The sequence below is a fragment of the Dermacentor andersoni genome, chromosome 2 (genome assembly GCF_023375885.2).
Source record: "Dermacentor andersoni chromosome 2, qqDerAnde1_hic_scaffold, whole genome shotgun sequence".
In the NCBI taxonomy this organism is placed as follows: domain Eukaryota; kingdom Metazoa; phylum Arthropoda; class Arachnida; order Ixodida; family Ixodidae; genus Dermacentor; species Dermacentor andersoni.
In genome coordinates, this window is record NC_092815.1 from 27,783,078 (window position 1) to 27,797,755 (window position 14,678).

Consider the following 14,678-nt stretch of genomic DNA (forward strand, 5'->3'; position numbering starts at 1 on the left):
ATTGTAGTGCAGTAGTTTATCTTGCTTGAAGATAAAAGGCTACTGATATGTCTCTTTAATATCCTTTGGTGCTGTTGCTTTATTGAGGCCTATTTTAACATAGTTAATTTTTGGTTGCGCTAGTCTATGCGCATGAAATTTCACTGCCTTTTAAAGAATAAGCCTGGCTATTGGAGATAAACCATTATTTACACAGTTCACATATCATGCACAAATGTGCACAATTCCTAGAAACATTCATGCATCACTTTTCATCCAGTACTCTTTATTGTTACTGCTGCATGTTAAAAATAATATTTTGGTGTGAATGCAATGTTATTCCTAACTAGGTGCTTACTATAAATACAGCCCGTTGCTTGAGTACTTAGGTCCTCACAAGCACTTCGTACTGTCAAAGCCTTTCTTTGTCTTTAATTTTCTTTTGTGCAGGAAAAAAGTTCTTGATCTGGAAGCCGAAAAGCACAAGTTGAAGAGACAGGTATGATGTTAGATGATGCTTAGGCTTTCAATAATGTGATGTTTAAACAGAAAGCCTGTTGAAATATAGAGATCAATTCTGGTGCTTAGCTGCTTCAATCATCAATCATGAAAGTGTTACAAAAGATAACACCAGTAAATGCATGTGCAGTATCGCCTGGCATAAACAAGCTTTTGAAGTAACAAACACTGATGTAGTCTATCATTGGGTACAGAAAATTAAATTTTATATTTTGCCATCATGCTTTGTGTAAGTAGATGTCTTGCTGTTACGATCAAACCAAAAGTGCATGATCCAATGCTATATGATTCGTAGCAAAAAAATAATGAAAAAAGAAATCTGCTTTCACGTAGCTCAAGGCATGTAACCTGGCAGCAACAATGCCAAATTATTTGCAGAGGCTCATTTGAATGATTTGACATTCAGAAGTAAGCATTCTAGATGCCTGTACATAGCTTAATTTGACTGACAGAAGCAAATGCTGATGTCCCTGTTTGCAAAAGGCTGTAAGGACTTCACTGCCATAAAATGGCGGTGAAGTGGCAACATGTTCTATTAGAAATGAACACTGACATCTTAAGTGTGGTGAATATTCTGGAAAAAATACTGTGCAGAGTTCAGACCTTTTTGTTCACATGACGAACATCAAATTAATGAGCTCATTTTCACTTCAGTTTCCACTTTATTATAACAACGTTTTTCTTTGCTATGTCAGCCACTCACTGAGCATTTAAATTAATTCTGTCTGCAGCGTCACATTGATTGCACTCAAAATTTCATTGAGAATGCGTCTTTGTGGGGACTGAAACTGTCCGTGTGACAGTCACATTCACTTATGTTGATCTATGCACCGTTTTTATTACAGTTCAAAACTAAATAACTGACCTTTTTTTCCTCAATGCTGTGCCTCTCCGTCTCAATATGAAGAAAGATATTTCAGTCTCTGGCCTTCCTTTCACAAGCTTGTGGTGATACTGACAGGTTTCCGAACTGGAGGCCCAGCTCCAGGAGCGTGAAAAACTGTTGGAAGAGTTAAAGACCAGCCAGAGAGATGCTTTCTCACAGGAGCACAAAGTCCGGATGGACTATGAAAAGGCGCTTGCCGAGAAGGTAAAATGTACTGGTCTTATTTGGCACGCATGCACCTGTCACCTGTTGATTACTGCACAGCTCCCACAAAGAGGCGAATGATGTGTACCAGCCACCACAACTTCATGTATGAAATAATGTGGATGTATTTATCTACATTTGCTGTGAATGCACTAATAAGGAAAGGTTTTTGCAGCTTAAATGTCTCTCTGCTTAGGGCAGAAATACATTATTTTATGTGAAGCAGTCCTTTAGAAACCCAGCATTGGGCAATTCCCAGCAAATGTTTAGGGCAGACAGCCTCGGTGGACAAAATAAACCTCTTCATGGGAAAATAAAACCACAAACAAAATATAGACTAAATTGATGTATTCTTTAGAAAGGATAGATGCTACTTGCACACTTGTCTCCTTTGTCTGTATTCACCAGTTTAAGAAATAGTTAGAAAGAAGGTGTGTTGTATAGAGATAAAGTATCAGTTTTACATTACTATACAAAGTTGATCTGGATGAACGTAATTAAGTATGTAGGTTGGCATGAAGCTCCAGACTTGAATTGATCAACAGTGAATAAAAAAGAAGCCTCAGTCTGGAGCCAATGTTACAACAAAAGTACATGTACTTGTCTTCATGAGAGCAATGATTGAGTTCCTTGGCAGTGTTTACATAGCTTACTGCTGCCTGGGGTCAAAAAGAATAAGTGGATGCGAAAAAGTCTAGGAGAATGTCTAGGTGAAGATCATTAACTCTAGGTGCCCCTTATGCACAAACTAGCAGTGTTCGTGATTGTTGAATAAGTGGTTTCTGTTTGTCTGAAATCCTCGGAAGTACTGTTGACAGGGTGACCATTTGGTGTGTTGGTCTGCAACTTATTTAGTATCAGTGTTTTCATGGCCTCTTACTGCATTGTCAACTGTGTTGTGTGTCAAGTCATTACTGCTGCAATGAATGATGAAATGTGTGGTGCACCATGATGCTACAGCAATCAGATCTCAAACTTTTTATGTGGTGGTGCTGCTGTTAAAGCTGATATGCCGAAATATATATATATATATATATATATATATATATATATATATATATATATATATATATATATATATATATATATATATATATACACACACATTGTTTTTTAAAGAACATTGCTGGTGTATTTTGCACTGACTTTGCTTAAAAGAGTTCACAAGCAGCTGAATGTGAAAGTCCTCAGCCTGGAGTCAACATTTTGACGAGGGGACCGCTTGTCTTTGTCAGGGCGAGAACAGATTTTTTTGGAAGTGTTTATGTAGCTCACTTTCCCTGTAAGAATGAGAAGAACAGGTGAGCGCAAGAGTAAAGTGAGGGTTGGACAAGTGAAGTGGAGGTGTTGAAACAAAGGGATTAGTTGTGATAGTAGGGCGAGCGGGAGGCTGCTGAAAATTCTTCTAAGAAGGGGGGGTGGCAAAAGACGCCCAACCAAGAAAGAATGGTGGCATGTAAGCAGGTATTGTAAATGCAATGGGCTTAGTATTGTCAGAAAAAAGAAGCTAAGTAAAGATAGGCTTTGAATAGTTGAAAAAAAAAAATGGACACTAACAAGAATGCTGTGAATTCAAATACAAGTCCTGTTGTAAGCTGAAAACGATACGAATGACCAATTGTAAAATAACTATTACACGAAAAGAAGACGCTAAAATTGAATGAAGATGCCTGCATATTGAAGAATGCTCACAGGTCTTGCGCCTGGAGTCAGAATATGCTGTTATGCTAGCGTTACATGGAGGATTTATTTATGCATGCATTAACATGCTATGAAAGTTTCAATGGCAACACTAGATCACACTTGGTTTTTCTGGGAGCACCTTTTTTTATATTACAGGATAGTATTTCTATAGACATACTGCCCAGCAACTATCTAGCTATACAGGTGCTATATTAAACTATATATAATTATACAGTATTAATTTAACTATAAATTCTACTTAGGAAATCAGTCATTGCCTTGATGAAGACAAGTCCGCTTGCCGAAACGTGGACTCCAGGCTCTCTGTGAGCTTCCCTTGCCCGCCAACTGTTGATCTAGATGACCGCAGTAATTTTCAATGAGCAGCATTTGTTGATGCTCTGTATTCAGATGAGAACACTGGAGATGTAACTTCTTCATGTTTGTTTTTTTCTTTTGCTATCAAGCTTTACAGAGAAAATGTTGACTGTTCCAGACAGCTTTAACACATATGCCAATTTCTGTCCCAACAGGTGGCACTATTAAAGGAGCTGCACGAAGCATTGCGCCTGAAAGAACGATACAAAGAAAAGTGTAATCACACTGAAAGCCAACTTGCGGCTTGTAAGGAACGTCTGAGGCAGACTCAACATCAAGACCTACAAGATCGAAATGATGAAGTGGAGAGGCATTATCAGCAGGCCAAAGCGCGTTTTGAAAGTGATCCTGCAGCCATGGCAACCTCTACAGGTCCATTTTCAAACAGGTGAAAACTCTCATTGTCTCTTTGTCCCCATTTAAAGAAGTGGAATTCGCTACAAATTCAACGAGGGAACAATATTTTTTAAATAACCCTTGATACTACTGTTTAGAGCGTCATGTCTCCTGCTGTATTTGCAGTATAGAGGTACTGTGTAATGAGCATAATGTCATTCTACAGTAATCCCTCATTATAACGAAGTCAACGGAATGTTGAAAAGATGTATTATACACAGTAACTCGAGAAAAGCTAAAGCAGTTGAGCTCCAATTGCACCACAACTACAAGGAAGTCAAAATAGAATGTATTTAGTGAAGCAAAACTTAATTCAAGTGCAAAAAAAAGGCAGTGAGCTTTGGTTGTTTCGAGTTCTCACCGGGTGCGAGCAACCCCCGCTCTAATTTGACCAAGCATTGCACGAGGCCTTGGTCACCGCCCATGCGTTCAACCTTACTTCGCAGCAGGCGTAGGTACTTCTGCGTCTGCACCATAGTTGGCACTTCACGTGGCTCTTCGTCTGCCAGCTCTTTGTTCTCGTCGGGGCCACCAACAGTGTGAGTTAGTATATCTGCATCTGTCGTTGGGGTGACCACGGGAGCAGCAGCGTCAGCTAACGCAAATGTTTCGAAGTTGCCTTCTACCTCTTGGCCAGCAATGTTATAAACAGCCTCGTACAGATTGCTGCAAGTTTGGTCATCGTCAGGGTCGCTGACGATGGCGCGGGAAAAGCCAGTGTGCGCAGAACAGTTGGCAACCTTCGATGGTGCGAGTTCTTTTTAGGAAAAGTTCAGCACGTGGATGGCGCCAAGCAAATCAATGTCATTTGTACCTGTTGCTGACATCGTTCGCTGTGAGCATGCGCTGCAAAAGAGCCTTGCGGTACAGCTTCCAGGTGGTCTCTATGATGCCCTGATCCATCGGTCGCAGTACCGCGGTTGTGTTTGCAGGCAAAAATTCCACAGCCACCGTGTCATGGTTCACGGCTCCGCTTTCGCCAATGATCGACTTCGAGGTCACGCTGTGTCGTTTCTTGAACTGCTCAAGCCAGCCATTACTGTGTGTCACAAACTGCTCATTTATATATTACAATTATTTAAGCTCGATCCCTGCATCTTAATCTGGATTGAAAGTTTTCTTGCTAACCGTTCTCAGTTTCTTTCAGCTAACGGCGCGAATTCTGAAGAATGCACAGTCCATTCTGGTGTACCGCAGGGCTCAGTTCTCGATCCTCTTATTTTCCTCATTTATATTAACGATTTACCATCTTGCATTTCCTCATCCGTTCATGTTTTTGCCGATGATTGCGTAATTTTCCTAGAAATAACAGGTTCAAACGACGCTGCTCTTCTTTAAGCTGACATTAACGCTGTCTTTGAGTGGTGTAATACATGGCTTATGGAACTAAACATAAAAAAATGCAAATTCATGCAAGTGTCTAGAAAGATTACTAGTTTACCCATTTATCATTTAAATAATGCACTGCTCGACAGCGTATCTTCATATAAGTACCTTGGAGTTCACATCAGTAGCAATCTAACATGGGATACTGACATCTCTCATGTTGTCTGTAACGCTAATCGCATGTTCGGATGTCTTCGTTGTAACTTTGCAAAATCGCCTTCGTCTCTCAAATTAATGCTATATAAAACACTCATTCGCCCTAAGTTACAATATACCGCTTCAGTTTGGTATCCGCATTATAATAATTTGGTACATTCGCTTGAAATCGTGCAAAATAATTCGGTCCGTTTTATACTCTCTAATTACGATCGAATCGCGAGCATCACGGTAATGAAAGCTAACCTTAACATACCTACGATACTTCACTTAAGCCTTTTTCACAAACTGTATCATCATCCCTACCTGCATTATTTACTAATACTTCCTCCTCATTACGTTTTGCACCCTCTGGATCATGCTCATAAAGTTGGCATTCCGTTGTATAAAACCACGCACATCAAATGATTGGAATCGCCTTCCCAAATTGGTAGTAACAATTCCAGATCATGAAAAATTTGTGACTTCATTAACCAATGCTTTGTAACATATTGTTGTATTCTGCCTCTTTATAGCTATTATTGTATAATTAGAAACACTGGACTGCTTCTTTGTATATATAGTATTTTTTGGAACATGTATTCTGTCTCTTCATAACTATTATTGCATAATTAGAAACATTGTGCTGCTACTTGTTAAAATTTTGTTGTTTTTCTGTATTTTATACCACTCCCCTCTGTAATGTATGTTGACCCTGAGGGTATCATAAATAAATAAATTAATAAATAAATTACTGCACTTGAAATCCTTATGGCCCATTTGGAGGGAGAGAGCTTCGGCTTTTGCAATAAGTGCAGGTCCACGTACGGGGAGATCTGCACTCGTGGTATTCTTCAGCCACTGTAGAAGTGCATCTTCGGGGTATTTCGACTCGCAATTCCTCTTTCTCTTCGCCGAGAAGCTCTTTTCAAAGCCATCCAGCACAGCTTCCTTGTTTTTCAATACAGTTGATAAAGTAGACGGCGTTATGCCAAATTCCTTTGCGATGTCAGTTTTCTGCTGGCCACCTTTTTCCGCTTTTTTTATCACTTTTACCAGCAGAACTTTCTGCTCCAAAGTCGGACACTTTGGCCCTGAGAGTGACGGAGCCATTCATCACTGTAGGCCACAAAAGCACACGCGAAGCTTGGCTAACGAAGCACTCTGAATAACACACAATCACATGGTCTGCAGCATGGATCCATACGCACACGCCGTTGGTACCAAAGTAACTGAATGCAGTGGGTGACACAGAAGGCAGAAGCTTCAAAATGTCATCAGGGCATCTCGCTTTCCTTGTCAGTTCACGCTTGTGATGGTGACAGTTGCAATGGCGGGCTTGGTATCAGCTTCATGTGTAGTGGAAGAAAGACAATCCTAGTTGTGGAGATCAAGAAGCAGGAATCGCAGAAGGGCACCTATTGGTGGAAGATTGTGCTCGAGAGTGGCTGGCCGGAAGAGGGCAGCTTTGGAGAAGCAGTCACGTCTAAACTGGCAGCGAGGAGTCAAGGAGTTGACATGAAGGCGACTGAGAGGAGTGACTGGTGTCTAAATGGCTTGCAAAAATGAGAGCAAATGAGGAGGGGAAGGCAGTGGCCGCTTCTATAGGGAAGGTGCAGAGGTCACGGAAGACTACGAGAGTACTGCGCTGGAAAGCGCTGCAAATGCCGTGGCTCGAGGCTGAGGTTGTGTTTGTTGGGCTCAAAAAACGATTAGCTGCTCATTGTGGGTACGCAGCGCGATCGGATAAACTGAACGGTTTTGCAGTAAGGGCTTTGCATGATCACGGCAATTTTTCCCCAAGGTGTGCAAACCGTGAAGTTTGCAAAAGGAGAGTTTTTCAGCGTACTGTTGTCTACAACACTGTGCTAATTCTACGGTTCGAGTGTTGGTGTTTGCGCACCGTCGCGTCCACACCATTGACAAATGTTTCAGAACAAAATTCAATGACTCTACCACGCATTTAGACCGTTTGTCTAAAGTCTGATGGCATGAATCGAGCATGACCAGCTCAAAAAAATCGCCAGGTAAACTCACCAGCTTGCGTTGACCCTGCCATGTTGACAGCCTGACTCGCCGCTGCCGATGCTAGGATTTTTCGTGTTTTCGGCAAGTCATCAGTTGATTTGCACTGTTAAAAGTGCAACGAAGCTAGGGGCTATGTTTTATTGCGATGCAGGCATATTATGGCGAGCAGCGACCAAATTTCTAGACCAACTTCCCCCAAGTCGTCTTCCCGATTTGTTAACGTAGCTCCTTGCGTCAAACATGGCACTTATAGTCAGAGGGACACTTCTTTTGTGCTTTTCAACACGTTTCAGTGCCAGAAGTGTTCTTTAAAACGGTAAAACTGTTTATTGAGCGGACCCCATGGAATGCTATGGCGCAAGCCTGCCTGTGGTCTTTTGGCCACTTTTCGGCATCCAAGTGACCGTGATTTTCTGACATCACAAAGCTTCGAGAAAACTTTATTTTCGTGTGGATTCTATCACAGGGGACACCAGCAATGCGATTGGGACCTAGATTAAGGGTTTTGGCACGCTGCACCATGGAATTCGACAGCTTCCGTTCATCATCATCATCAGCAGCAGCAGCAGCCTGGTTACGCTCACTGCAGGGCAAAGGCCTCTCCAACACTTCTCCAACTACCCCGGTCATGCACTAATTGTGGTGATGTTTTCCCTGCAAAATTCTTAATCTCGTCTGCCCACCTAACTTTCTGCCGCCCCCTGCTACGCTTCCCTTCCCTTGGAATCCAGTCCGTAACCCTTAATGACCATCAGTTATCTTCCCTCCTCATTACATGTCCTGCCCATGCCCATTTCTTTTTCTTGATTTCAACTAAGATGTCATTAACTCGCGTTTGTTCCCGCACCCACTATCTGCTCTTTTCTTATCCCTTAACGTTACACCCATCATCCTTCTTTCCATAGCTCGTTGCGTTGTCCTCAATTTAAGTAGAACCCTTTTCATAAGCCTCCAGGTTTCTGCCCAGTACGTGAGTACTGGTATGACACCGCTGTTATACACTTTTCTCTTGAGGGATAATGGAAACCTGCTGTTCATGATCTGAGAATGCCGGCCAAACACACCCCATCCCATTCTTACTCATCTGATTATTTCATTCTCATGATCCGGATCCACGGTAACTACCTACCTCGCTACCTATCGTAAACTGGTGTTCTTTTCCAAGACTGTTAAACATTACTTTAGTTTTCTACAGATTAATTTTTAGACCCACCCTTCTGCTTTGCTTCTCCAGGTCAGTGAGCATGCATTGCAATTGGTCCCCTGAGTTACTAAGCAAGGCAATATCATCAGCGAAGTGCAAGTTACTAAGGTATTCTCCATTAACTTGTATCCCCAATTCTTCCCAATCCAGGTCTCTGAATACCTCCTGTAAACACGCTGTGAATAGCATTGGAAAGATTGTATCTCCTTGCCTGATGCCTTTCTTTATTGGGATTTTGTTCCGTTTGTCCCACAGTAAACAGCTGGGAGCACTCTGCACTCGCTTGGTACCCTTTACTCGGTTCGGTGGTCATCAGTCGTGGGTCTGGTACTTTTGTGGCCTGTTCTTTGCCTGCATGAGACTAATTCATCGGCAGTATTAATTTGACACTGCATGTGCAAAAGGGTTGCGGCCACTCGTAAGCGGCAATGCTTCCGCTCGCCACTTCACTCTAAGCAGGTCAAGCTCTTCGTGCACTTCAAGTAATGCAGCTTAAAATGCATGCGTTTGGGTAGAGACCGGAAGAAAGCTCGAATAAAGCGATATTTCGAGTAAAGCGAGTTAGTTATAATAGAGGGATTACTGTACTTTGAATATTGCAGTATTGCACACAAACATTGGTGCTCATTGCTTTTGTTTTGTTTGGATTGTAACGAAGAAGATTAGCCTGCCTGTGCCACAACACCATCGCTACCGGTATGAGCTCGTGGTTGCTGTGGCGCAGGCAGGCTACTCTTCTTCGTTACAATCGTAGCTGCTTGGGCCGCAGTATTGTACATATACGTTACGAAAGGGAGAACTTGAGCCCAGTTTGAATGGTCAGAGGCGACATACATCAAGAGCATATCGCCAAGAGTACGGTTGAAGCGCTTGGTCATGCCGTTAGTTTGCGGATGGTACACTGTACTGGTGTGGTGGACGATTCAGCATTCGTCGAGTAGTGCCTTCAAAGCATCGGAAAGAAAGGCGCAGCCTCTATCACTCAGCAGTTCATGAGGGGTACCATGGTGAAGAATGAACTGCTGTAACAGAAACGATGCCACATCGCGGGCGGTGGCAGTCGGTAGAGCGGCTGTTTCAGCATAGCAGGTCAAGTGATCCACTGCAACAATAATCCAGCGGTTGCCTGCTGCAGTGAGGGGTAGCAGTCCGTATACGTCTATACCAACACGATCAAAGGGCCGACTAGGGCACGGGAGGGGTTTTGACGGGTAAACTTGTCCGGGAGGTAATTTTCGGCGTTGGCACTGAGCACAGGAGCGAATTAACTTTCGGACGTAGTTATACATGCCACGCCAATAAAATCGGATACGTAGTCGAGCATAGGTCTTGAAGAGGCCGGCATGCGCGCACTGAGGGTCTGCGTGGAAAGCGTCGCAGATAAGGTCACGGAGATGGTGGGGTACCACAAGTAGTCACTTGCGACCATCAGAGAGGTAATTACGATGATAAAGAAGGCCGTTGCAAAGGATTCGGAAGGACGCCGTCTCGTCATACAACATGGCCAAGAATAGTGAGCTTTCGGGTGCCGAAACATCATTTTTGAAAGTTTAGATGAAGCCCCACGTCAGTAAGGCATATCAGAACATGCTCGAGTGAAGAAAATAACTCCACTCCCTGCAAACAGTCCAGGATGCCCAGTAACGGGTAAACGTCCTTGTGCGTTATCTTGTTCAGACATCAGTAGTAGACGCAGAATCGAATAGAGCCATCCTTTTTCTTAACGAGAACGACCGGTGATGCCAAGGAACTGTTAGAAGGCTGCACAACGCCACGCTTGAGCATGTCAGCAACCTGGTGGTCAATGACATGGCGCTCAGAGGTGGATACTTGGTGAGGGCATTGCCGTAAAGGTGCATTACTGCTGGTATCTATCTGGTGGAAAAGTCGATGTGTGACCCAAACCGGAAGCATGGCTGTCGAAAGAAGCGTGGAACTTCTGCAGGAGAGCGATAAGCTGGCTTCGTTCTGAAGATGACATTCCATGGTCAATGGAGCAATGGAAAGCGTTGAGGAGTGACTGATAAACTGCAGGGTCATGAGTAAGTGTGCCAAGGTCTGCAGAAGTAGAAACGGCAGGAGCGTCAAAGATGCAAAAGGTGTCGACCGGTTGAACGAGGCCTAGGCATTCACCATGAAATAAAGGTAAAGGGCAGGCCATGGGATTCTCAACGACCATTTTCGTGATGCCACTGTAAAGGGTAAGGAGAGCAAAGGGCAGCGGAGAACATCGGCGGGGAATGAACACCTCCGAGGGCGTAAAGAGAAATGGCGGCGCACAACACAGACACAAGCAGGGAAGAACGTGGAGGGATGGCATTGTCTTCGGACACAGACAGTTTAGCACTAGAAGGGCTGTTTTTGATAGTCTCAAGGTCAGGAAGTGCAGAAAGTTCAAGTTCGACGTGACAACAGTTGATAACGGCGTTATTATTTGCAAGGAAGTCCCAGCCTAATATAATGTCATGGGAACACGAGGGCAGCATGACGAATTCGACAGTATGCAGTAGTCCTTGAATGAAGACGCGAGCAGTACAGGCAGCGAGAGGCATAATATTTTGAGCGTTCGCGGTTCAAAGGGAGAAGTCTGAGAGAGGCGTCAAAACCTTTCGTAGTGTGCGGCAGAGTTCGGCAGAAATTACGGATACGGCGGCTCCTGTATCTACAAGTGCAAGGACGGCGATTCCTTCGACAGACAGTTCAATTACGTTGGCTGCAGAGGTACGAGGACTTAGGCATTACGACGTGGACGCAGTTCGTGCCTCGGGAACTGTGGCCATCAGTTTTCCTGCACAGTGGACACAGGACGGCGGTGCATCGGAGAAAGCGAGCGATGACGGGGAGATGGTGAGCGGCGGGTAGACGTGGTTGGGCGGTCAGGGGAAAAGGAAGAGGTAGGAAGACTGGAAGGTGAAGAGGAAAATGGAGCGGGGATAGGTAGCACTCGCCGGATGTTCCGAAGAGGAAGCATGCAACGACGACAATGGCGTGCCACGTGACCAGCACCAGCACAAGCAAAACATATTTGGTGGTCGTCGAAGGTGCGCCACTGGTGGGGGTAAGGTACCGAGTCGTGGTTGAGGAGTCAGATAATGCTGTCGGTCAGGCAGCGGCATAGGAGGAAAATGCTGTCAGTCATGAAACGGCATAGATGGCGGCAAAAATGACGGCGGTCGATGCATAGAGGGTGGCAAGAGCGTTTGTGGACAAAGTCGGGAAACTGCTTCAGCATAAGTGAGAGGTGCAGTGACTGGTGTCTGCTGAGCGGCTGGAGGAACGGCGTGAGATACTTGCTCTTGAATGAAGTCGTGGATCGTAGGAGGCAAAGCAGGTGGTGGTTCCAGGATAGAAGATATCAAAGATAGCTGGCGGGCAACCTCTAGGCGAACGAATTCCTGAATTTTTATAAACAGAGCAGCATGGTTGTCGTGGACTCCAAGGCTTGACAGAGAGTCAGCAGGCGGAGTGGGACGTCGGGTGTGAAGCCGTTGCCTGCACAACTCGTTGTAACTCTGACACAATTCTATCACTTCCGCGACAGTGTGAGGACTCTTCGATAATAAAATTTGAAATGCCTCATCCTCAATACCCTTCATTATATATTTGATCTTCTCCTCCTCTCATCAACACATTCACCCGTTTGCAAAGGTCGACAATGTCCTCAATGTAGCTCGTGAAGTTCTCTCCGGCCTCTTGGGATCGTGTGCGCAAAAGTTGTTTTGCACAAAGCTTTCGTACTGCTGGCCGACCGAAAATTTGAGTAAAGCTGGTCTTGAAGACCAACCACGAAGTGAGGTCGGCTTCATGGTTTAGAAACCATAGTTTCGCAACGTCCGTAAGATAGAATGCAACGTTTCTCAACTTGGTAACATCGTCCCACTGGTTATGGGCACTCACTTGCTCATAAGAGGAGATCCAATCTTCAACGTCTTTGTCATCTGTGCTGGAGAAGATAGGGGGATCTCGCTGATGCAAGGCACCGGCACAGACCAGGGTGGCCAGTGCCGTTGGAGGAGTGCATGTGTCGTCGGGCATGATGGCGGGTAGAGTGCGACTCCTAAGTTCCAGGGTGGTCGAAACCCAGCACCTCCACCACTTGCTAAGAAATTTATTAGCAACAGGCGCAGGCAAATGGGTAGCAGTCACAAGCGTTCGGCCAAGGGCAGCAACCACGAGCTCATACCAGTAGCGATGGTGCAGGCAGGCTACTCTTCTTCGTTACAGTATATGTTTTGTTTGCCCTTTCCACCACATATAGTTAGCAGCTGTTCAAACAGACAAACAACAATGCTGGAAGTGCCAAGACAGGATGCTGTAAAAACTGTGTCAATAAGTGCCCTCCACTTCACCCCATTATGAATACAGTTAAACCTCAATATAACGAAGTTGTACTTGCAGCGAAAAACTTTGTTAAATTGTGAATTATGTTGATTCAAGAGAGAGAGAGAGTACAACTTTTATTTCCAAACTTTGGAATGATTAGCAAGAGTTTGCTACACCCCTTCGATCATGTGCTGGAGGGGACCTCAGTTCTGTGGACAGAGGTGGCCTCCAGCGCAGTGTTGATATTCAATTGAGTTTCCAGGTCTGAGTTAGCCATGGTGGTCTCCCAGTTGTTTTCATACTTGATATTTAATACATGCTTTTTCTTGGGGCATTGCCAAATTATGTGGAAGAGGCCTGCGTCGCCACCATGAAGGTTGCAGTGAGGATCGTGCATAGAGGCTGGCGTTGGGAACGTGTGCATTTGCAGTCTCCTCCATACCCATTCCTGTTTTTTATTTAATTCTTTATGTCCTTGATATCTCTGTCTACCGAGTTTATAGTGCTCTGTGATTTGATTGTCGCTGAGTAGCCGTTCTGTGGTGTTTTTGCTCACTTCATCTTCGTCTCCACTTAGTCCTCTAATCCAGTATGAGAGTCCTTGGGCGAGGGCGTTGGCAGATTCGTTGCTGGGGAGATCTGAATGTGCGGGGGCCCATTTCAGAACCTTTCTTACATTTCTGGATATTGAATTTAGCAGTCTAAGGACCTTTTTGGATATTATGCCACTTGCATAATTAATAATTGCTGTCTTTGAATCACTGATAATTGTTCTTTCACCTTCTATGTTGAGGGCTAGGGCTATTGCGCATTCCTCCACCTCTTCTATGGAATCGCATGGACTTGGGTGCCTCGAGCAAATTGGTGGCCACTGCCAGTGTGGCTTTTCTGCCTCTGTACCAGGCAGCGTCCGCGTATACTACCCGTCTATCGTCTTTGTGTGTTCTGTAATGGGATTTTGCTCTTTCTCTTCTTCTTTCCGGGTGATGTGTTGGATGCAGGTTTTTATGGAGTGGGGCAATGATGAGTCTGTCCCTGATTTCATTCGGGATGATGTCACATTTGTCTTTTCCTTATATGGGCAGGTTGGTCTTTACTTTCTCCAGGATGTATCTACCTGTGATCGACTGTTTTAGTCTTGTGTATTGAGCTGTGGTATATGCTTCTATGAGCTTTTCTAAATCATTGTGTAAACCCAGCACCAGTAATATTTCGGCGCTAGTGCTTACCGGTAGGCCAAGGCCTTAAGGTTTTAAACTTTCATCATTAAAAACAACTTCACAACTTCCAAGAGCATTCCTTGTAGATATTATCTTGTTAGCAAGCAGTGATAAAGAAATTAGAAGAAGGTCGGGCCAAAATAGCACAGTTATGAGTGCCAGTGCGTGCGGCACTGATCACGCCGACAGCAATCGATGTGGCTCGCAGTATCCAAGATTTGTGTGTGTTAAGTCGTGCGGTGCCATAAATCTCAGACGCCATAGCTAACTGCGCTTAGTACCCTGCTGCCAGCATCCACAAATTAAAAGCAGTGTAAAAGTATGTTGATATTTGTCC

General features: G+C 44.3%; 1 protein-coding gene across 1 annotated transcript in view; it reads left to right on the top strand.

The window, feature by feature from the left end:
* Positions 1-14,678, top strand: part of LOC126542518 (centrosomal protein of 120 kDa-like) — a 54,116-nt gene that overhangs the window by 32,875 nt on the left and 6,563 nt on the right. Inside the window, exons 17-19 of the mRNA XM_050189630.3 lie at positions 430-478; positions 1,460-1,588; positions 3,805-4,037. Coding sequence (XP_050045587.1) covers positions 430-478; positions 1,460-1,588; positions 3,805-4,037 — 411 coding nt within the window. The remainder of the gene's footprint in view (positions 1-429; positions 479-1,459; positions 1,589-3,804; positions 4,038-14,678) is intronic.